The sequence below is a fragment of the Pezoporus occidentalis genome, unplaced genomic scaffold (assembly GCF_034315485.1).
Source record: "Pezoporus occidentalis ecotype Australia unplaced genomic scaffold, CSIRO_AGI_Poc_V1 ctg274, whole genome shotgun sequence".
NCBI classification, from domain to species: domain Eukaryota; kingdom Metazoa; phylum Chordata; class Aves; order Psittaciformes; family Psittacidae; genus Pezoporus; species Pezoporus occidentalis.
Window position 1 is genome coordinate 506,733 of NW_026914653.1, and position 21,735 is coordinate 528,467.

The following is a 21,735-nucleotide window of genomic DNA, read 5'->3' on the forward strand; positions in this document are numbered from 1 at the left end:
ATCGCAGAGCCATAGAATCATCTAATCAGCTAGGTTGGGAAAGACCTTTAAGATCACCCAACCCAGGAGTACCCCAGCACTGCCAAGTCCCCGTTAAACCACATCACTGAGGTCCTTGTCTCCACAGTGTGTGAACACTTGCAGGGACAAGTCCTGGGCAGCCTGTTCCGATGCCTGACCTCAATGAAGAGATGCCTGTCAGATGTCCCACAGCCCTTGCCGTGCTCCCACCACACATGCAGGTCCCCTCCATGCCCAAACATCCTGGGAACAGCCTAGAGGAAATGCAGCTGCAGGGCCATGAAGAGAGGCTGCTGTGAGTGCCATCCACTGTCACTTGCTGCATGAGGAGCTGTCTTTGCTGCTTGCAGCTGTGAAGCTGTATTTTGAATGCAGCCTTTCAAATTACAAGTGGTGCTGGCCCCCAACACCAGAGGGACGTGGAGCTGTTGGAGTGAGGCCAGAGGAGGCCATGGAGATGCTGCGAGGGCTGGAGCAGCTCTGCTCTGGAGCCAGGCTGAGAGAGCTGGGCTGGGGCAGCCTGGACAAGAGAAGGCTCCTGAAGGGGAGACCTGAGAGCAGCTCCAGTGCCTGAAGGGGCTGCAGGAAAGCTGGAGAGGGGCTTGGGACAAGGGATGTAGGGACAGGCCAAGGGGAATGGCTTTAACCTGCCCGAGGGGAGACTGAGGTGAGCTCTGAGGCAGAAGCTCTTCCCTGTGAGGGTGCTGAGGCGCTGGCACAGGGTGCCCAGAGAAGCTGTGGCTGCCCCATCCCTGGCAGTGTTCAAGGGCAGGTTGGATACAGGGGCTTGGAGCAAGCTGCTCTATGGAAGGGGTCCCTGCCCGTGGCAGGGGCTGGAGCTGGGTAAGCTCTAAGGTCCCTTCAACCCAAACCAGTCTCTGGGTCTGTGAAATGCCACCGGTCTGGGGGACGTGTCAGTGACCCCTGATCCGTGCGCTCCTTCAGCGGTTCCTCTGCTGAATAACCTGAGGCAAATCCCCTGTTGGGTACCACAGCACAACCTGAGGGGGCAGCCCCTCCGCTGGGCACCGTCACCGCCGGCCAGCAGAGGGATGCTCAGCACCGCAGAGCCACGAGAAGGCGCAGTGGAGCCAAACCCCATTGGAAACGTTCCCGGTTCGGGCCGGTAGAGCAGGGAACCCGCTGTGGCTGTGCCCCTCGCCCCGCTCCCCTGGGGCTGGTGCCGCCCCGGCCATCACTGTCACCCCCCCCCCCGGCCCTGCCCGGTGCCTCCTCGCACCGCGCCCGGTCGGCGGGAGAGAGCCGGGAGCTGCGATGGCGGCGGCGCGCGGGGGCTGCTGGGAGTTGTAGTCCGGTGCCGGGCAGGTGCAGCTGCTCGCGGGGGCTGCCGGGAGTTGTAGTCCTTCCTGCGCGGGCAGGTGCGGCGGCGCCCGCGGGAACTACATGTCCCGGCATGCCTTGGGGCGCGGGCGGCGCGGGCGCGGCGGCGGCGGCGGCGGTGGGGGCGTATCGAAGATGGCGGCGGGGGCGCTGCGCCCCGCTCCCGGCTGAGGCGCGGTGCGGTGCGGTCCCTGCGCCTCAGTGCGGCGGCGGCGATGTCAGAGCCGGAGCACCTGGGCGGGAAGCGGGCCGAGTCGGCGCGGCTGCGGCGGGCCGAGCAGCTGCGGCGCTGGAAGGGCTCCCTGACCGAGCAGGAGCCCGTGGCGCCGGGGGGCGGCCGGGGCCGACACCGCGGCGATGGGGGGTCCCGCGTCCGTTTCGAGGAAGGCGCCGTCTTCCTGGCCGCCTGCTCCAGCGGGGACACCGAGGAGGTGAAGCGGCTGCTGGGCCGCGGCGCCCGCATCAACACCACCAACGTGGACGGGCTGACAGCCCTGCACCAGGTACCGGCGGCCCGGCGCCGGGGCGGGGGGAGTCGGGCCCGGGCTGGGGGTTGTTGTGTGTGGGGGGGAACCTCGGCCTCATCCCTCCGCGACGCTTCCCCGCGCTCCTCGCTGGGGCAGCGGGGCTCGGGAGGACGCGTTTCGGGGGTGCCCCGGTGCTGTCGGAGGCAGCGGGTTGTTTATAACCGATACGGCTTTGAGCCCCGTCAGTGTGCCGGTGCCGTGCTCACGGCAGGGTGTTCCGGTCCTCACAGGGGTGCCGAGTGGCTCACGTAGTAAAAGAAAGCAGTGGGCTGGCAGAACCGATTCATTCATTTTGGGAAAACTTCCTCTTTGTGCTTGGGATCTGCTGAAATAGGGAAAAATTCCCGCCGGGGGGGGGTTAGTTTTTGCGAGGCGAGAAGCGTCTCCTGCGCTTCTGTGTTGTATTGTATTAGAGTTGCCTTGAAACTCCCCAGACTGCTCTTTGGCAACCGCTGCAGAGAGCAGAGGGTGCCCGCGTCTCAGACAGGTGACATGGGCTCTATTAATACTCATCCAAATGTGCTGAAGATGATACAAAAGTGGGTGCAGAGGTTGGCTCCGGAGCGGTAAAGCCTCCCCTGTCTGGCAGCGTGTGCTGTGTTTCACCCGTCGCTGTCAGTGTGTAAATGAGCAGGAATGTGAGGGAGCCTGTGGGATCACTGTCCTTTAATGCTGGGGAGCCTGTTGCTGTTGAAGACTGGCTCAGGATTCAGCAGGGCTTGTGAAATCAGTGTCCCAGATTGTTGCATCTGGTCAGTGAAATGAATCTGATTTGAATCCAGGCCAGGCTCAGGAAGAACGTTTTCTTAGCTCAAGATCTGGTAGATTAAGCATGGAGCGTAGCGACGGGGCCGGGAAAAGCAGCGCAGTCCAGGAATAACATCTGGGAATAATGTGTCTGTAAAGAATAATAGCACAAATCACAGGATGATAATTGAGTTGATTGGGCTTTCTTCTTTGCTGGGCTGGTATTACTGAACTGAAGCATTGGGACATGTAGAAGCTCACTTGCTGGTGGCTGTCACTGAACAAGGGGCAGTGATATTTGTTCATTTTGCTGGAGTTCCAAAAATAAGTTATGAAGCAAAGAGCACAGGAACTTACAGACTGACAGGTTGGGTACAGCTTCAGTTGCCAAAGCAGCGAACGTTGTAATGCACCAGCTTGTTCTTTTTTGGTATAGCAAATAGGTTACACTGTGATAGTAATCCCTGGTACAGCACAAATACATGTATTATCAGATCAATAAATAATCATATAGGCCCTACTATGAGGTGGTTACTGAAAGCATTTCAACAAGCAAGAAGTCTGAATCTAAGGTGGGTAGAAGTGTGGTGGAAGTGGGATGACTTCATGAGGGCTTCCCAGCCAGGACTGATTGTGATCCCACTGTGAACCCATGTTATCTTCTTGATGTATGTAACGTGAGGCTTGGCCACCAGAGTATCCTGAAGTGCATTAGACCCACCAGACCATGATCTCTGCAAGGTCAAGCCTCTTGCCAAGCCACATATTGACAAGCAAGCTGCAACTGTAATTCTGTGTACCTAAAGAATGGTGTCTTAGGAGCTCAGGATGGGGTAACACTGCACACTGTAATGCTGAGGGCTTGATACTTGGAAGAGCTTTTAGATGAGTGAGTGGCCCACCAGATGGGAGCTGTACAAGCAACTCTTTCTTCAGCAACCTCACAGGAAGAGAGGCTGGCTTGGCTTTGCCTTTAATAAAAACTTGATTTCAGTGCCCTGTTGCTGTAGTAACAGTTTCTCATCTGCACATCTCCGACAACACCAAAGAGATGTTCTTGTGCACCCAAATAGAACAGACACCCGTTTGTTAAAGGTTTTGTTGTACGTGTGTGTCCTGCGTCTAGAAATCTGTATCAGATGAAAATGCTCATTGTCACGTTGGAGAGGTTGCTGCGAGTTCCTTTTCACTGTGCAGGTCCAAAATAGGTCTGGTTTTATATGTCTTGGGGAATGATATTGCCTGTGCGCAAGCATCAGCTGAAGGGTGGTTAGGCTGAGGGTCCCCAAGGTGCTGCTTGACAAATGACGTGAGTGGAGCAGACGTGAGGATGTTTTTATAACTTCTCTTAGTGTTAGACCCAAAACTGGTGAGATACAGGGGGCAGATGGTGGTGACCACCTGCTCTGGTTTAGTACTTGTAAAACCAAGTGGCTGTGAAGTGAGGAAGGAAACCCCACATGTTGAAGAGGTGATTTTGTGGAAGAGAAGATCGGGTATAAATCTCTGGTTAAAGAACTTTAATATTTAAGTGAGGCTCACTGGGTACAAACAAGTGCCTTTTTAGGCCATGGAAGTGGGAACACAGTCAGTTGACTGAATTTACCAGAGTCACCATCAGCTTCTGCAAAGTCTAAGGCTAATCTTACAGCTTGGGTTAGTTGGATTGGTTTGCCCAGTGCCCCCAAATGTGCTGTGATGTTCAGCACCAGTAAACCTGCGCTTTCTCTAGAGCGTGGTCCACTGTGACTAAGAGCCGTTGTGTACTCGCTGGGTGAGGAGCTGCCTTGGCTATGTTTCACTGTAAGGCTGTATTTTGAAAATAACCTTTTAAATTACAAGCGGTGCTTCCAAGCCTCCAGCTCGCGTCGTGCTCCTTGTTGGGAGCATCAGGTGCAGCATAAACCCACACCACAGGCCAGTGTCTGCTCCCTGCCTTGTGGCTTCAGTTATACTTTACCTCAGTGCCTGCAAAATGCTTCTGGGTGAACATCAATCCCATCTTCTCGGTGATTAACTTAATGCATTGACTAGAGTGTATTTTTGGCAATGGCTTTGTGTGTAATGCAGAGGCATTGAATCATAGAATGGGTAAGGGTTGGAAGGGACCTTAAAGATCATCTAGCTTCAACCCCAAACATGAACCTGGCCTTAAACGCTTCCAGGGATGGAGCGTCCACACCTTCTGGAAGTGCTTAAGGAAAGGGAGACATTACCTAAGTGTGAGTGAACATTTATAAATCAAGAAAACCACTACCAGTAGGTGAAACAAACTGGTGGTGATAGTTGGATGTCTTTGGTGTTTGGAGGTGGTGGCAAGGGGGCATGAAATGTTTGCTCTTCCTCCTGAGCAACAGAGGAACCGGAGAGTAAACGTTAATGAAAATTGAGTCTTAAGGGAAAAAGTTCTGGTGCTTCCAGTTGGGACGGCGTCTCCCAATGGAACAGGCAATGCTTCTTTAAGGCATCTTTAAGGGCTGATTCATCAGTGATGACAGCAGAAAAGATTGTTTATCCTCTGCTTGCCCTTTGATTTACCTGCTGTTTCCCTTTTTGCTTGTTCCATGGAGACATGAGTTGCTCATGAAATAACTCCTGGGTTTCTGACACTTACAAGGCTCTTGAAGTAGCTTGGTACTTGCTTTTGGTTGATTTTCAGGTGCTGGGCACTGTGGTAATTCAGATGCTGCTTCATGAAAATCAGTACTTTGTGCAGTGATGCTGGGTTAAATAGAGGAGGCTGCAGCCTCTTTGGCAGTCCCAGTGTAAGCTATTCATCCTTCTGAGCCAGAGCTGTAACACCACAGGCTTGTCTAGTTGCAATTCGGAGCTTTATAAAGCAGCATCCATGCTCTCCCTAATTGCAGCAGCCTAGAGTCTGTTGGGAGAGCCATTGAGGTGCCAACATGGGCCCAAAATCTGAGAGACAGAGGGGAGGGAAGAGAGCTCCTATGTAGATTGGTGTTTCTTCCAGCTGGAACAGAGCACGGAGCAAAGGGCTGGAACTGCAGTGGTGGCTGAAACAGCCTGGGTTTGTTTTACAGGGTAACTGAGGTGGACCTGACAGTCATTGCCCACACAGTGCTCCTATAGCAGCAGCTTCTAGAAGTTTCTTAATCACCGAAAGGTAAAAGCTAGCTTGTGCCTTGTGAGGATACAACACAACGCACATAAAGTGGCGTGGAAACAGCCCAATGAAGTATTCAGGCACTACAGACACGTTTGGGGCATCACAGCTGTACTTCAAGGCAGTTTCGCTTTTGCTCTTCTCCTCGGTGATGACAGTGTCATACATCAAGATGTGTTTTTAACATTGGGTGGCTGCATTGCCTAAAAATACCTGAATCCTGGGAAGAGAAGGTTATCCGGGGGGAGTCGTACCTTTCCACTGCGCTCTGCAAAGTGTCTTTCCGAAGGTATGCTTCTGCCAGTGAAAATAGAAGTTGCAAGCTGTTTGTACTGTATTTAACGCTGCTCATCAAGTGAGCAAATGAGACATATGACACTGTCAAAAATAGGGCTTGTCACTAGGGTAAGTGAAATGGGGCTTTTTTAGCTTTCACTTATCAATGGGAATACAGTAGTATATACTCTGAATGAAGCGAGAGAGCTTAGAAGCTACCTACAGTACACCAGGAGTGTATTAGACACAGCTAGTTAAAATCTGAAGGGCTCTTTTACCAACCTAATGCTTTTCTTTTCTTGCTTTTGGCTTACTCAGTCTCTTTCTTGGCTTGATGCTCTGTCCCTGTGGGTTAGTTTAATTGTCTGTCCCTCGCATCTCAGCTTCAAAACAATCTCCTAAGTGGGCAGAATTAACTCTAGACTAAACAAACTAACCTTGAACTGGGTTAGAGCCTGGGAGAAGCGCTGCTCCTGCAGCAGTTGGAGGAAGCGAGCCTTTGTTCTGGTGAGGAGCAGTTTCCCAACTGGTTAGTTGGGCTTCTGGGAGGTGAAGCCAACCACAGCATTCACTCAGCTACTGGGTGCTGGGAGGAAACCTCCGCTGCTTTAGTAAGTGGATGGCTGTTTGTGATGGGAAGTGTGCATCTTCATTGTTTCCTTCCTCAGCCTCTGTTTATCCTATGTGGTGATTACATGAGTCAAGCGCTGTTGCTCCCCATAAACAGTGAGCAAGTGAACTGGTAGGATCTTCAGCTACAACTTCCTTTATGGCAGCAGGTAGAAGTGCTGCCCCTGGTCCCATAGTGCTGCCTGTGGAAAGGTTCTCATCCCCACAGCAGTGGTGCTGGGTGGGCCAGAGCTCTGGCTAGAAGTCTCCTTCGGGAAGCGAAGGTATTTTAAGGAATGCTTTTTAGATTTCCCAAATGCTGAAAGCTTTCTGACTTCTGCAAATAAAACTCTTGAGCCTGCATTAGAGGTGGAGACAAGCCTTCCGTGCTGCACACTTGTCTGAATTCACATGGGTTGATAAGATTGGAAGCCAGCTCGACAGAAACTGAGGCATGAGCAACGAAAGCAATGCTTAAGGGTGGCTGCTTCCAGCGGTGTCCTGCAGCTCCTGCTGCTGGGGCTGAAACCTGCTGGGACATTAAGGCACTGTTCATGTGCAGAACTCCCTCAGCTGTAACCTAGACAGAATTACCTTCAGCCTGTTGTTATTGTCACAGTTTAGAGTGCCTCTTGCTTATTATAACAGTGAGCGTTAGGGGCTGGGAGCTGTTTCTGTTACAAACAGGTTTAGAGACTTAGAATTCAGATTAGATACTGTGGGGCTTGTGAGGCATCTTAAGTGCTGTGTGTTGTAATATATTGAGATAATAACTGGCTACTATTAAAATACAAGACTTCTGAGTTGATATGCCAGCTCTCAACTGGGGATTATTATATACCATCAGTCACACAGGCATGTCAGACTGCATGTTAGAGCAGTCTTTTTTAAGAAGGTTGGGAGAGGGAAACACATGAGGAGTGGTATAAATCAGTATTTTTTTCTTTCTAACTTTTGAATACAAATGAGGGCAGGGGGAGCATTAAATACTCTGCAATAGCTGCTCTGCTTTTTAAAGAGCTGTGCTTGTGCACAGGGCTGGGATAAGAAGTTGAAAGCAAGCTCCCCCCAGCTCCTTCCAGGGGGATGGAGGCTCCCTGCTCCAGTTGCAAGCTTTCCAAAGGAGTGAGCTCTTTGACCTGGTGATCGTGGTACAGCCCCAGCATGGTGAAGGTGCCCAATACAAATCCTGGGGTCTGACCTGCAGTTTATTTTCGGCTGCCCTGCTGAAGGAGGTGCAGCAGCTGTCCCTGCCATCTCCTTTCTTGGGCTGCAGCAAACTGATCTGTGCAGGGCTGGAAGGTGCCACTCACGGGAGGAGGTGCTCAGGGTGCCCCAGCACAGAACTCAGTTTGTAAGAATCCCGAAGGAATTACCTGCTGGGGATTTGGGTGCCTGTTTTTACAGGGCTCGCTTCAGCATGAATGGATTTAAGAACAAACTCACGGGGATTACAGTCCACCCAGGCCTATGCAGAGACATGGTTCAAGCTGCTGTCAAATGGAGGGTGATGTGGTCTGTCGGAGCTTCTGCAGCACGACTGTGTGATGGAGGTCCAGCCTGCACAGCTTCAAGTGCCAAATGTTATTTCCTCCCCTTGCTGCAGAGGTGCATCTCTTACTGTGGTGGAACAGAACCGTCCTTAAATACTGAATCCTTAAAACATGGTTGGGTTTTTTCCCAGAGGAAATTGGCTTTTCTGGATTCCTGGCGTGATTTCCTGCGCTGCCGACTGCCGAATCCCCAGTCAGGCCTCCCTCCTCTCATCAAGCTCTTGATAGTCATGAACACCAAAATTCTTGATTCAGACACCTACACAGTTTCTCATGACTGTACTCATTGCTACCGATTACCTTGCAGAGTCTTCCAAATGACTCGTCTTTTAGAAAACACATCCGTGTGCACTCTTGTTACATATTTCCATGTTCAAGTTTTGGAAGATCAGTCTCCTTCCAGCTTTAAGCTCTCAGCTTAAATATCCTTATTTGAAAACAGCTGAAAATTCACTAAGAGTAAAAGGTGTGAGTATTTTTAGTGGTGTTTTCCACTGTAGCTTGTTCCCAGTAGCTGAAGCAAACAGCCCGGTCCTAGCTGGTGAGAGCCTCCCCAGAAATGTTTCCATACTACAGTACTCTGACCTTGCAGAGGGACACAGGCACTTTCAACATTGCTTTTCCAGCGTTCAGCCTTGCTCAATAAATCTTTGTGAGATGCACAGAATGCAGAATGACCACCTGCCATTAGCTTTGTATGTGTCACTGCCTTTTCAGGGTAAAACTAAGCCGGGCCCCTCTCTGATACTCTGAGCCAGGGCATTGATTTGCCACAGTGATTGCTCACCATCCATTTCTGGAATCTGTCTGAAGCCACCTCCTATTTATAATTTGTCATTCCTCACTGTCTTGGACAGCTCAGAGGATTTTATCACAAAGCTTTCTGCTTTTTTACCTCTGAAATCCTGTGATAGCAACAACTCATAGTACCAGACCTTGTCTAAACCCAGCTCCTGGTTTAACAAGAGGCGATTCCAACAGGGATTTAGTGAACGGGTAGGACTTTGTGTGTAGGCTCTGGTCTAACCTGGCTTATGTCTGTTTAGTTTGGACTTGTAAATACAATCCCATAACCCAAAGGGGTGTAAACTGCAGGGCCTTCACATGGAGCTGTGCTGCATTATCCATACTGGTTTTGTGTCCGACTTGATGCATCCTGAAGTCCTGCTGCAATGTTCTCATTCTGGGGTCAAGGATATGAGGCATATAGATATCTTTCGCTTCCAGGATTTGAATTCATATGAATTGTCAGCTTTATCCAAATCAACTACTAATTATGGATTGATCTTGTGAGACCCCACTTTTAGCACTGTGTGCAGTTTTGGTGTCCTCAGCATAAGAAGGATATGGAGCTGTTGGAGCAAGTCCAGATGAAGCCACGAGGATGCTCAGGGGTTGAAGCACCTCCCATATGAAGACAGGCTGAGAAACTTGGGGCTGTTCAGCCTGGAGAAGAGAAGCTGCGTGGAGACCTCAGAGCAGCTTCCAGTGTCTGAAGGAGGCTACAAGGTGGGCAGAGATCCCACTCTGCCTGTTAGGAATGCTATCAGAGATGGTGTCAAAGGTGTACCATGCTTACTCGCCTATCACCCCACCCAGTCAGCTTGTCATTGTGGTGGGTAATCAAGTTAGGCAGGGTTTGCCACTGGTAAATCCATGCCGGCTGTTCCCAGTCACCACCACCTCCTGCATGTGGCTGAAAATAGCTTTCAGGAAGATTTACTGCATAGCCTTTCCAGGGACTGAGGTGGGATTGGCAGGCTCATAGTTCCCTGGATCCTTCTTACATGATGGTGGTGTTTGCAGGAGCCTCCCCGTATCATCATGACCTTTGAAAGATGACAGTGACTTTTTGCAGTGACATTAGCCAGCTCCATGTCTGCAGCCCACCTGGTCCCAGAAGCAATCCATGGACTCTTCGTCAGGGACTGTATCAAGAGGACAAGGGGTGATGGATTTAAACTTAAGCAGGGGAAGTTCAGGCTGGATATATGGAAGAAACCCTTCCCTGTGAGAGTGCTGAGGTGCTGGCATGGGTTGCCCAAAGAAGTGGAAAATGCCCCATCCCTGGCAGTGTTCAAGGCCAGGTTGGACAGAGCCTTGGACGACATGGTCTGGTGTGAGGCATCCCCGCTCGTGGCAGGGCGTGGAACTGGATGATCTGAAGGTTCTTTCTAGCCCAAACCGTTCTATGATTCCTTCCCCTTTATTCCCTGGGCTGGGCCTCTGGTGCCACACAATGTAGAGCAGCCTGCTTTTCCTGAGAGCTGGCCTTGTACCTTAGAAGGACGTGCCCATGTCCCCGCTCAGCTGCAGCACTTCTGCATGGAGCCTCAGTTTTACTGTAGCTCTTTGCACTGACCGTCAGACACTCCTGTGCACAGTGACCAAAACATTTCAGGGGAGTTCTCCTCATGTCCTTATCTCCCTGATTTATTCTTTTCTCTTCTAAAAAACTGAAGTTGTAAGGAGAGGTCCCTGCTGGGAGGGGAACAGGAGAAGTTCTTTCTAGTTGGCTTGTCTCTTAACTTTTGCAGAGTCCAGTCTGGAGCTGTTGCTGTCATCTCATTCCTGAGATCCTTCCCTGCCTTTTGGTGCAAACTTGCACGATGACTTATCCAACAGTTCAGAGCTGCTCATCTGCCAGCAGTGGTTCAGTTTTAAGGTATGTTGTGACCTCTTTTCTTCAGGAGCACACAGGCAGTGAGGAGTACTGCCAGGTGACATCCTCAGGGGAGATGGCGATTGTGGATTTCTGTTTCTTACTGCCACTTGGTAAGTGCTCCTTCCCCATCTTGCAGTAGAGGCATCAGTGGCTCTTAGGGCTAAGGGTATTCTCTTACCTTTCTTGGCTGCCTGAATTTTATTAATAGGCTTAGCAATTGTCTTCCAGTTGCTGAGGAAAGCTTCTTGCTGCTCCCTGTGCGCACTGGCTGGCACTGTAGGAAATGCTACAAAGCACCTGAACTGTCATTTTTGGCTTGGGAGTCCCCTTTGGTGGAGCCCTTTTTAATTCCAGTCCAGCTACCAACTTAATCACTGCTGACTTCAAATACCAAGTGTTGCTCAGTGCCGTCTGAGTGCACGTGCTGCAGCCAAATAGAACTTACACAAACTTCTGCGGATCCTATCTGTGGAACTGGGGGAATTTCAGTCAAGAGAATTGAAAAGTGATGATTTAGTGGAATTCAAATCTTAATTATTTCAATATTGAAAGAATGGTACATTGTTCCTTGTGGCATATCATCTTTTACATGGGGCGACCTCTGTGCTTTCTCCTCCCTATCATAAATCACTCTAATAGGTACATGCTGTATTCAGGGAGCACACAGTATCGTGGGGGTTTTGGGGGGAGAACTGGGAGAGTCTGAGACTTGGATACAGCTCAACTAAAGAGTTTCAAATGACAAATCTGCCCCAGTTCTGCCACTGTGTGCTGAACAGTTTGTATTGCTTCTCTGCACTAGTGTCTACATTGCCTTCAGTCTTCTCCTCTGCAAAGATTTCTTCAAGTCAAAACTCAGCTTTCTGAGCTTTACCAAGCTGCAGCATTGACAGAAGAGGTTCCAGAACTGCTCAGGCAAATGCAAAGTGTTGGGTCTTCAGCACCAGTTGGTATTTGCTCAGCAGGAACTGGCACATGCAGTCTCTTAAGATATTACCCGTTGTGTAACACATCACTTAAAACAAACCCGTTAGCAGAGGACCAGCCGTGTCGATGGGAAGTGACAGTCCTCCATGTGGTGCTCATTTCTATAAGGGACTCCAAAACGATAAACCCAAAGGAGTCGACAAGCATGTGGAGAGAAGAAACCTGGTTGAGGTGGTGTGGTACATTTGGATTTTCAAAACGCTTGTGATAAGGTCCCTCTATGGAAGCCCTAAGAAACAAAGCTGTTGGGAAATAAAAAGCCAGCTTATCATTGATTCATTACTGTCTGAAAGAGTGAAATCAAAGGCTCTGAATGAAAGCTCAGTTTACAGGGGATGGGGACTTATCCTGCCCGTATTACTCTGCAGCCCCATGTGTGAGATGGGAAAGGGAACAGAGAGGGAGGAAGCAGTTGTTGATGGTGCTTCATATTCAGGGTAATAAAATAAAAGCTGGCAGGGAAGGGTTTCACAACACTGGCTGGCAAAATTTGGTCAGTAAATGGGAAGTACTGTTTATGGGAAAACAGTGGATTGCAGCTGATAGAGGCTAGAAGGGTTTTCTGGGGATTTAATGTGGTAGCGTGGAAGCACTGCAGTGGGTAAAAGAGCTAAATCAGAGATTCAGAACTGTTAAGAAAGGAATAACTAAACTAGAAGTCATAAAGCCAGATGAGATCATGTGTCCATCTGTAGATTGGCGTGCGCAGAACTCTTTCTACCATCTCAGTCAAATGAAGTCAGTCGAAAGAGATGGGAAATAACAGCAACATAATGGAAGTCATGGAGTAGCTTCCATTCCAGGAAAGATCAAAACTGTCCACGATTCTTCCTGTCCGCTCAAAAGCCACAAGCACAGAATAAGTGCTTGTAAGTTAAGCTCCAGGTTGCCAGGCTCCAGGCTGGTGTGGCAGGAAGATTGTTTCTGCAATATAAAGAACAATTAAAATGGTATTATTTAATACAGATTAGAGTCAAGAAGAGAAAAAAAAATAGGGTGGAATTTATAAGGCCAAAAACCTTCTCAAATATTAAAGCAGTAGTTCTAAAATGAAAGTGATTTTTAGAAGGCTAACTAATACTTTATGGCATAAATGGTGGGCAATTATGCTTTATATTTAATAGGCAATTTTATTGAATTTTTGGGTAACTTGCTACAGAAGCATGAAGACTTTATTTCATCACATCCTCTACACTCGAAGAAAGAATAGGGTTATGGATGGGCTGTCACCTTGCTAATCCACGAGGTTTTGAGCCTTTTTCTATTCCTGGCTTGCAGTAGCCTGAACCAATATGTCTGACTGAGCCTAGTATCTACGTGTTCCTGCAAGGGATGGATTTCATCTTCACTTCATGGTGCTTTTCTTTTCCTTCTCAGGTGGCTGACAAACAGGATTTGACCCACGCAGCCCTAAATGGTTTGTCTTTTAAACTGATATCACTCAAGTTATTCTGAACAAGCATTCCCTCATGCTGAAGAAGATAAGTGGTAAATCTGCCTGTCTCTCGATGAGGGACTTCAGGACCGTGCCAACCTGTATTGCCAGCAGAGCCAAGGTTATAACTTCAGAGCATATTGCAGGAGTTATTTTTGATCCCTTATTAACAGCTGCTATAGAAGGAGCCCTGTTCTTATGGCCAAATACTATCTTATAGCTATTTTGAGTATTATTGGCTTGTCTTCAGTCTGCAGCTCAGGCCACAAAATCCATTCCTTTCCGTTGAGTTTAGGTGCTGTTAGTCTTTAAGAAACTTGTTCGATGTTGCAGAGGGTGCACAAGGAACAAAGAATTGATTGTAGTTGCTGGGAGGGAATCCATGTGCTGACACGATGCTTCCTGCAAATTGTGCTAGGCACTGAAAAATGCGAGTCCTGTCCAAAACAAGAACTGCTGCATTAGGGAAAACAAGGCATTTGAATGTAATCTGATTCCAGGGTTATTGAAATCCAGTGTTATGGTGATGGAACTGAGTCGTGGAGATCTGGGGTTACCTGTTGTTGCCTGGTTACTGTGACCACTTAGCCCTTCTCTGGTCTCAAGACTCTTTCCTGCTCCTTTGGCTTCTTTGAGCAGTGCTCTGGTAGTTCTTCTATTGTATGGTGCTGGAGGCTACATCTCTTCCTCTATGGTCTGGCCTTTTGTCACTTGCTCTCTCAGGTCCCAGGGCAGAGCCTTGCTGGCTCAGTGGGGAGGGCTCCAGATCCAGAGTTCCAGGTGCTGGGAGAGTTGGTAGAAGACCTTCTTCTCCAGTCCTCTGCACTGAGGCACCACCAGGTTTATCAGAGCTCTTTCCAAAAGACAGTCGGTTCCTAATCAGTTCCTGAACCCCTTCATGGAGATCTCTCCTGCACCTCCCTGGAGGCTGCTCCTCGCCTGGCACGCTCAGCACTTGGGAAGCACTTCTCCGTGTTTGACCCAAATCCACTTTCTTCTAAAGAAAAGCAAGCTCTTTGTTTTCCTCTGGTGGCAGCTGCTTTCAGAACAGCCTCCTCACTACGGGAAGACTCCGTTCTCCTCAAACTTTCTTTTTCCTTTTACTTAGGTCAAGTGGTTTTATGTCACTTTTCCAACTAGTTGATGTCTTCTAAATGTTCAGTGAGCCTCGTTGTTCTCTGGGTTCTTAGGAGGACGTTGCTTTCAAATTCAATATGATACTTAAGTGGAGATGACTCCAGCCCAAGAATAATTTTCTTCAGGGCCTTGCTAAGAGCAGTTTGATGTATTCCAGAATGAGATTTACTTGCTTCTTCAGCAGCACCCCACTGACTCATTCAGCTTTAGTTACCCGGTGGGGATGGAGACGAGGGGATGGTAAAGCAAAACTAGACATAATGGTATAGATCATTAATGTTATAACAACATATTGAGTAAATGTTGCCTTGGAAGATGATGCTGCCTGCGGCGTGGGAGCCAGCATGGTGCGGTGGCTGCCGTGGCAGAGATCTGGCAGGAGCAGAGTTGTCCTCACACAGATGAGACCTGCCTGTCTCAAGTAGGTATCTAGTCAGTGATCCATGCTGTTGCTGTGTCCGTTTGTCCTTGGTTTGCCTTCAGGTGTCTCCCATCTAAGGGTAGGAGCTTTCCTGTTCTGCTTTGTTGTAGGAACATTTGGTGGGAACACTTTGGGTCTGGGCTCTGCTCCCCAGAGCTCTCCACCTTCTCCGCTTTGGTTTCATCTCCCACCAGTAGAATGTGACCCCTGTTCCTATGCCTTTGTTGAACAGGGGGAACAGAGCTGGGTCTTGTTAGTCTGTGCTGAGGAGGCTTTCAGACACATGTTTACATAGGCTTGAAGGTCCTATGGTCCGTGCTGGTTCCAGTGCTTCCCAGAGTGGCCCGATCCCTCTGGAATGGTGCTGGGGGCCAAGGTTACAGCACAGCATGGAGCGGATGCAGAACGAGTGTCCTGATTTTCCCAAACCTTTTATAACTTCTCTTCTTTTTCCAAGTTCTCCTGTCCCCAGTTTGTTTGCCCCAAAGCATGGTTTATTTCTGAGGTGCCCTACAGCTGCTATAACCCATGTTTGTGATGCCCCAGAAATCCATCAGAAATGCTTTTGGGAAATGGGGGAAGTTGTTTGGCTTGGTTTGGGTTTCTCAAGTGAAGCTTTTCCTCATTCATACCCCACTCATGTCTCCCACATCTTTTTTTAGTTGTGGAGACTAGAACTATGCTAGCCCATTACATAGGGGCTTAATGGTATTTTTGAGTCTGTTTTGTTCCATTCCAAGTCATTTCTAGAATTTGCTTTGATTTCTGAGCTTGGGGCTGATGTTTTCCTACAGCTATTTGGGATAATCCTAAGAGCTTGTTCCTGAATGCAGTAATAAGCTCAGACCCTTTCATTTTGTGACATGATGTTAGGTGTATTTTTTGCCTGTGATTCACTCGGCAGTTATCTGCATTGGGTTTCATCTGCCATTTTATCACCACTTGCTCAGTATTGTAAGGTTCTTCTTCAAGCTCATCCTTTTCTTCCCCCTCTTGAATAGTTTCCTCAGCAATCTTTATCACCTCACTAATCCCTTCCTCTTTTTTTGGCCACAAAGTTGAGATTTAGCTCTTGAAGCAAGCCCTGATGTGGCTGTGAGGCAGTAGTGAGCCCAAAAACCAAGGGCCTGATGTTCTGCTTGTTGTCCATGAATGCACTGGAGGAGTCTCCTCTTTCATTTGCATTCATGGTGAGGTGGTTCTGCTCATCGCCACTGTTTTCATCTCCTTCACCCTTGGTGCTAGATGGGCACTTCTTGGTTTGCAGGAGCTTATGGTACATCCCCTACAGGAGCCTGGGTGTCTGTAGGGAAGAGCTGGTTTCTGTGAAAGCAGTACTAACCCTGGAGTGACTTTGTTCCTTCATCTCTTGATAAAACTGTTTTTACCTGGCCTATGTACACCATGAGCTATCTGTCTTGAGATAAGCAAGGTGTCCAAGTCAGTGGTAATGCAGCAGCTGAAGCCTCTCTCAGTCCTGCCTGTCCTGCTTCTCTTGTCATATGCTTTCCATACCAGTGTAAGTGCTTGTCTGGTCCCACTTAGAACAAGTTTAGCTCCCGGGTGTGTTCAGTGGGGTATGAAAAGTGTGTCAGGGCCCCTTGCTGGGGCAGAGGGTCTGGTGGCAGGTTGAAGATGGAGCAGGATGAAGGCAGCCCTGGCTTCAGGAGCAGAGCTGCTGTGAAACCCCACCATGGAAGATACTTAAGAAAGCCTAAAGTGAGCAGCAGAGATTTCTCTGCCTGCCTTGGAGGGCTGTAGATAGGTAACACAAACCTCACTTTTAGTTTTGAGATTGGAGCTAAAATCTTTTGCAGGTGGTTTGTGTCTCTGAGCAGTTAGGAGAAGACACAGAGGGACTTCTCACATGAAGCAGTTTGCTGAGCATGGGGTAGCCCTACCATGCCTCCCCAGCCCATCTTACAGGTATGGAGTTACTTTGCCAAGTGGGTTTATAGTGATAGTTGTTTATTTTCCCCATTATTGACAATTGGCATTGGCCTTTCCAGGCTGCTCTGCAACCTCCAGTGGCTGTGCCAGACAGCAGGGTGAGTGCCAGACCTGGGCTGCAGGACCCCATGTGAGCTGGCCTGAAGCTGAGCTAAGGTTGTGTCTTGTAAATTAGGGATATGTTCATGTAACAGAGTTGATGGCAGGAGCCACACATATATTCTGCTTGCGTTGTAAAAGTGCCTTTAGGAGCTGTGTTAAATAGGTGCAGCGTTACCACTGATGCAGGACCTGTAGAGCTGAAGAACAAGGTGGTTGTTAGCAGAACGTTTCTTTGCTAAGCAAAACCTGCAGTAGCAACATTTCCATTCTCCACAAAGGAGGGAAATGCTTGTGAGCTTTCTAATTATGGAATGTAGAGTTATTTCAGGCAGGAATGAAAATCTCAGTAATTTAAGGGCAGGATTTTATATATACTGCCTTGAGCCAGTGCCAGAGAGCGCTGGCTGAGTGGGAGAGAAATGACATACTTGGTGGCCAGAATGACTAAACTGGTGAGACTTGAAAAGCTAATGCTGCTCTACACCATTAGAAAACTGGCAGTCCCTGCTTTTTAGTGACAGAAAAACTATTTTTAGTGTTGGCACTTGATCAAGTACTGGACTCATTTCAAGCTCTTCTCAGATGGTAGAAAGTATTAGCCTCCAACTGCTGTTGAAATAATGGGTATTAAAAATCATGTTGGAATTAGGGGGATGGAGATGATGAAAAGGAAGGCAGCAAAATGATAATCTAGATTGGATTTTAAAGTCCCACATGGCCTGTCTCTGGTTTGGAGCTATGTGCTCTGTTCTGGGAATGCAAATGGCAAACCAGTCCATCAGCTGCAGGGGAAGAGCAACATGGAAGTGGAAAATCACTGTATTGGGTCCTGTGTGAAAGAGAGGGGACTTAAGGGTAGGTTGCTGCACAGATGGGAGCACAGATAACACAAGGTTGGATGGGCTGGCATAAGAGGTTGATCCCTGTGGTCCTTTGCGTAGAAGAAATACTTGTATCTGTGGTCCTTGCTGATCCTCCTTGGTTGGCCAAAATGCTATTTGATAAGAAACATTAAATGAGGGGCAGGAAGGTGGCAGTCCTGCAGGCCTGTGCTTGCCATCCCAGCAGGAGTAAAAGCAGGGCAGTCCAGCTTCAGTAACACTGTGTGAGCGTCCAGCTGACCTTCTTGCTTTACAGCAGCAGGTCCTGCTCATCCTAAAGCAGCAGAGGTGGCAGCTTGGGTAGCTGAGGGCTCCCTTGGTGAGAGCAGATATGGTGATGGAGCGCAGGTGATGCCATTGCTGCACCAGGTCCTGAGAGTTACCCAGCCGTTTCACTGAGCCATCCATAGCCTAGTGCTGTAGGTATTTACATCTCCCTCCTTGTAAATAAGTTAACATCCCCAGTGCATCTCTGAAGGCGTGGAGAGCTTCAAGATGTGGCTCCTATTCAAAACACTTCTCCACCTGACATTTCCTGCTGCTATTTCAGCTTGAAACTGCTACATTCGTGAGATAATTATGCCTTTGCATGTATTCCTCTCTTCCCTTGTGCTCTACTGGGCTTTTTGTTGTGCTAATCATTGTAAGAGATTTGTTGTTGGTTTCTTTTGATGACTGGCATGGATACTGCTGAGTACTTGGAGTTGTTGTGGGTTTTTTTTTCCAATGGAAATATCTGATCTAATCCATATCTCTGTTCCTGCATCCATGAGAAGTGTGACTCAACCAGTGTTCAGAAATGAAGCACCGTAGCCAATTAATCAGACTAGAAAATGAATAATACCTTTTTTATCTCCTTTCCTGTGCTCTCTTTAAAACAGAATTTACCTCTTTCTGCTGCTTCTAACACGATTGTTTCAGAATTGGGTTTGCACAAGGCTTTTAAAGCATAAAGATTTTAAACCTGGGTTTGTGGCACGCTCAGGGTGTTGTAGCCATAGGGACACGTTGAAGTCAAGGCTGAGACGAGAGCAGGGAAGGTGCAAAGCTCCGTGTTTTTGCAGGAGCAGCAGTAAGAGCTGTTTGTGGTTCCCCAAACCACTGGTGAGTCTCATCTGTGCTGCCAGAGATACGGGATCACTTGGAAGGGGAGTTTTTGGTAGTGGCAGTATGCCCCCTTAAGAGTGGAGCTGTGATCATGAGACACAATGGCAAGGTCATACCTTCCCATGCTGACAGTCTAGTGGTGACAGTTGCAAGGCTATTTTGGGAGTGCTTTTCTCTTTGTTTTCTGTGAATTCCTCTCTCTGTGTTCCCAGATTTAACCCTGATGCTGTCCAGCTGCCAGGGCTGCTTTGCAGGGCATGTTGGCGTCGTGTTTTTACTCTTACTTTGCATTCAGATTGACTCCCATCATCTCCAAGCTAACCTTGTCCCATGAATCTGAGACTTACAGCAGGAGAACAGTAGCAAAATAAGTCATTTAATCCTTTTGTGACCTCTGTGTTGTGACTTAACTGGCCTGCTAATTCTTCCAGCCCAGGATGTTAACAGTTAATGTTGCTGCTGGTATCCATGTCATCCTCTGGTTTGCAGTAACTCTTTGACCATGTCTAAAACTCCTCAAAGTGCTCTAGTTACACTAATCATATAACATAAGGTTGTGGTAAAGAAAACCATCTCAGGAGTAACCTGGTAGATCTCGGTTCTTGGGGGTTTCTCCTGTGACTGCAGTAAGTCATCGAGGGTGGGATTCATCTCAGCCTGTTGTAAATAGGTTTGTGCTGGTCTGCAGACGGCGGGGAAGGACAGGTACTGCGAGGGTGATGCATCCCTCCCAGCTCAGACAGGCACCCCTCTCTGGGTACATCTGTTTCTTTACACTTTGGAAATGTGAATGAAATAAATCTGGTGCGAGGCAAGGTGTGGGAACATATGGCTGGGGCAGGAGGGACCCTGACAACCTGGACTTAAACCTGCTTAAGCTGTTGTGGGAGTCTCGGGTTGAATTCAAGGCTGCATTTGCATGCAGTCAGAAAACAGTCTGCTTTAGGTTAGCGTATTTTATGGCCCATGTTCACTGCAGTAACTCCCTGCCTCTTCATTTATTCCAAAGAAAACCTTTTAATCAGCCTGAGTGTCATGTGGATCTCTCTGATCTCGTCCTAAACGGTCCCACTGGTAGCATTAGGAAGGGGTGTGCTTGGTTTGGAAAAAAATTCACTTTTTTTTGCTCTATATCTAATGTAGAATCTTTTGTAGCTCATGGGTGGTGCAGCCTCTGCCAGCCAGATGAGTCTAGGTCAGGTTTGCAGCATGAGAACATCCTTTGGAAGGAGAAAGCTAGATGCTGGGGTAAATAAATCATCTAAGTGATGGAGGTGGGTCAGTCCTGGCTTGGAATGGCTGCAGACATGACACACGTAAATAAATACCAGCGGCTGTGTTTGTATCGTAGCTGCACATCTCTGTCATAGACACACACAGCCACAGCTGAGAAAGCTGGTGGGAAGTCACTGTGTAGACCCTGCCTTGAGCAGGAGGCATTAGGTTAGAAGTCTCCTGAGGTCCTTTCTAAGTGCAGTGATTCAGTGATGCATGTTGCTGTTCTTAACCTGGCCGGCACCGTTGTGCGTTGAGAGTTGGGTATTCTAAACAACTGCGAATGGTCCCTACCCCGAGGATCTCAGCATCTCAAACACAAACTGGTCCACCATATGGAAGAATGGAGTGGCTTTCTGGGCAAGCTGACATGTGGAGCAGGGTCCAGAAGATCAGCACAAGAATGCCATAGCAGGGATGTGAGGTTGTATGGAAGGAACTCTGAGGTGTTTGTTAGTACTTTGGCATAAGAGTTACAGAAACTGGGATCAGTGGTGGACCAGAGGGAGATAAACTGTGTCGGGAGGGCTTTATGAGTAAAGAGCTGTGGAGATGGTATCAACACAAGGGAGCCTACATGGATGCTGGAGAGGGACTCTTCATCAGGGACTGGAGCGATAGGACAAGGGGTGATGGTTTCAAACTGCAACAGTGGAAGTTCAGGTTAGATCTAAGGCGAAGTTCTTCCCTGTGAGGGTGCTGAGGCGCTGGCACAGGGTGCCCAGAGAAGCTGTGGCTGCCCCATCCCTGGCAGTGTTCAAGGCCAGGTTGGACACAGGGACTTGGAGCAAGCTGCTCTAGTGGAAGGGGTCTGTGCCCATGGCAGGGGTTGGAGCTGGGTGAGCTTTAAAGTCCCTTCCAACCCAAACCAGGCTGGGATTCTATGATTCTGTAACACTTGATTTCTGGATTGGAGGAGAATCTGGTAAAAGAATTCACAATGGGGGTTTCATGAGCACTTTAGCAGCAGCATTTTGCACAGGCCAGGAGGTACTATGCTCCTGGGAGGCTCAAGAGATGGATGCTGGAGTCACTAAGAAGAGCTGAAGTGTGGCCTGTAGTAGCCTGACATCTCTAACACGTAATTAAAGAAGTCAGCCTGTGGCTGGCTGGTTCACAGACTGTATTCACGTGTGACAAGTGGAGCTGCCAGGTTTGATTTCCATGTGGGAGCCATGAGGATTGCTACCCAGGAATCTGCCATGGTGGCATTACGAGGTTGTCACTCTTCTGCACAGAGAAGGCACTGAGGTTCTGCCACAAGACTGATGTCTTCATAGTGAGAGCATGCAACACAAGCCAAGCGTATTGCCTTTTCTGCTTTTCCCTTCCTGCATCTTCCTCCACCGTGAGAAAACACCAAGGTTCTCTCTCAAATCCTGACCAACCAAGGTGGGGACACCAGGGAATTAAATACAGCTAAAACTAAGCACAGCAGTTCTTAAAGGCTTCCTGGCTGACTTTGATTCCGAGCTCTTGTATGCAGACTGCTGCTGCTTGGTTCCATGATGATATGGTGCTGGGTGATGTGACATGCTCTTTGTGAACTACATATTCACTCCATGGGGCTGCAG

At 48.6% G+C, this 21,735-nt stretch overlaps 1 protein-coding gene across 7 annotated transcripts in view; it reads left to right on the forward strand.

Annotated features, from left to right (window-relative positions):
• Nucleotides 1–1,474: 1,474 nt before the first annotated feature.
• Nucleotides 1,475–21,735, forward strand: part of PPP1R12B (protein phosphatase 1 regulatory subunit 12B) — a 99,441-nt gene continuing 79,180 nt past the window's right edge. For all 7 annotated transcript variants that reach the window (XM_062624892.1, XM_062624888.1, XM_062624890.1 and 4 more), the window contains exon 1: nucleotides 1,475–1,865. In XM_062624892.1, the coding sequence (XP_062480876.1) occupies nucleotides 1,578–1,865 (288 nt within the window). In that variant the 5' untranslated portion in view covers nucleotides 1,475–1,577. The remainder of the gene's footprint in view (nucleotides 1,866–21,735) is intronic.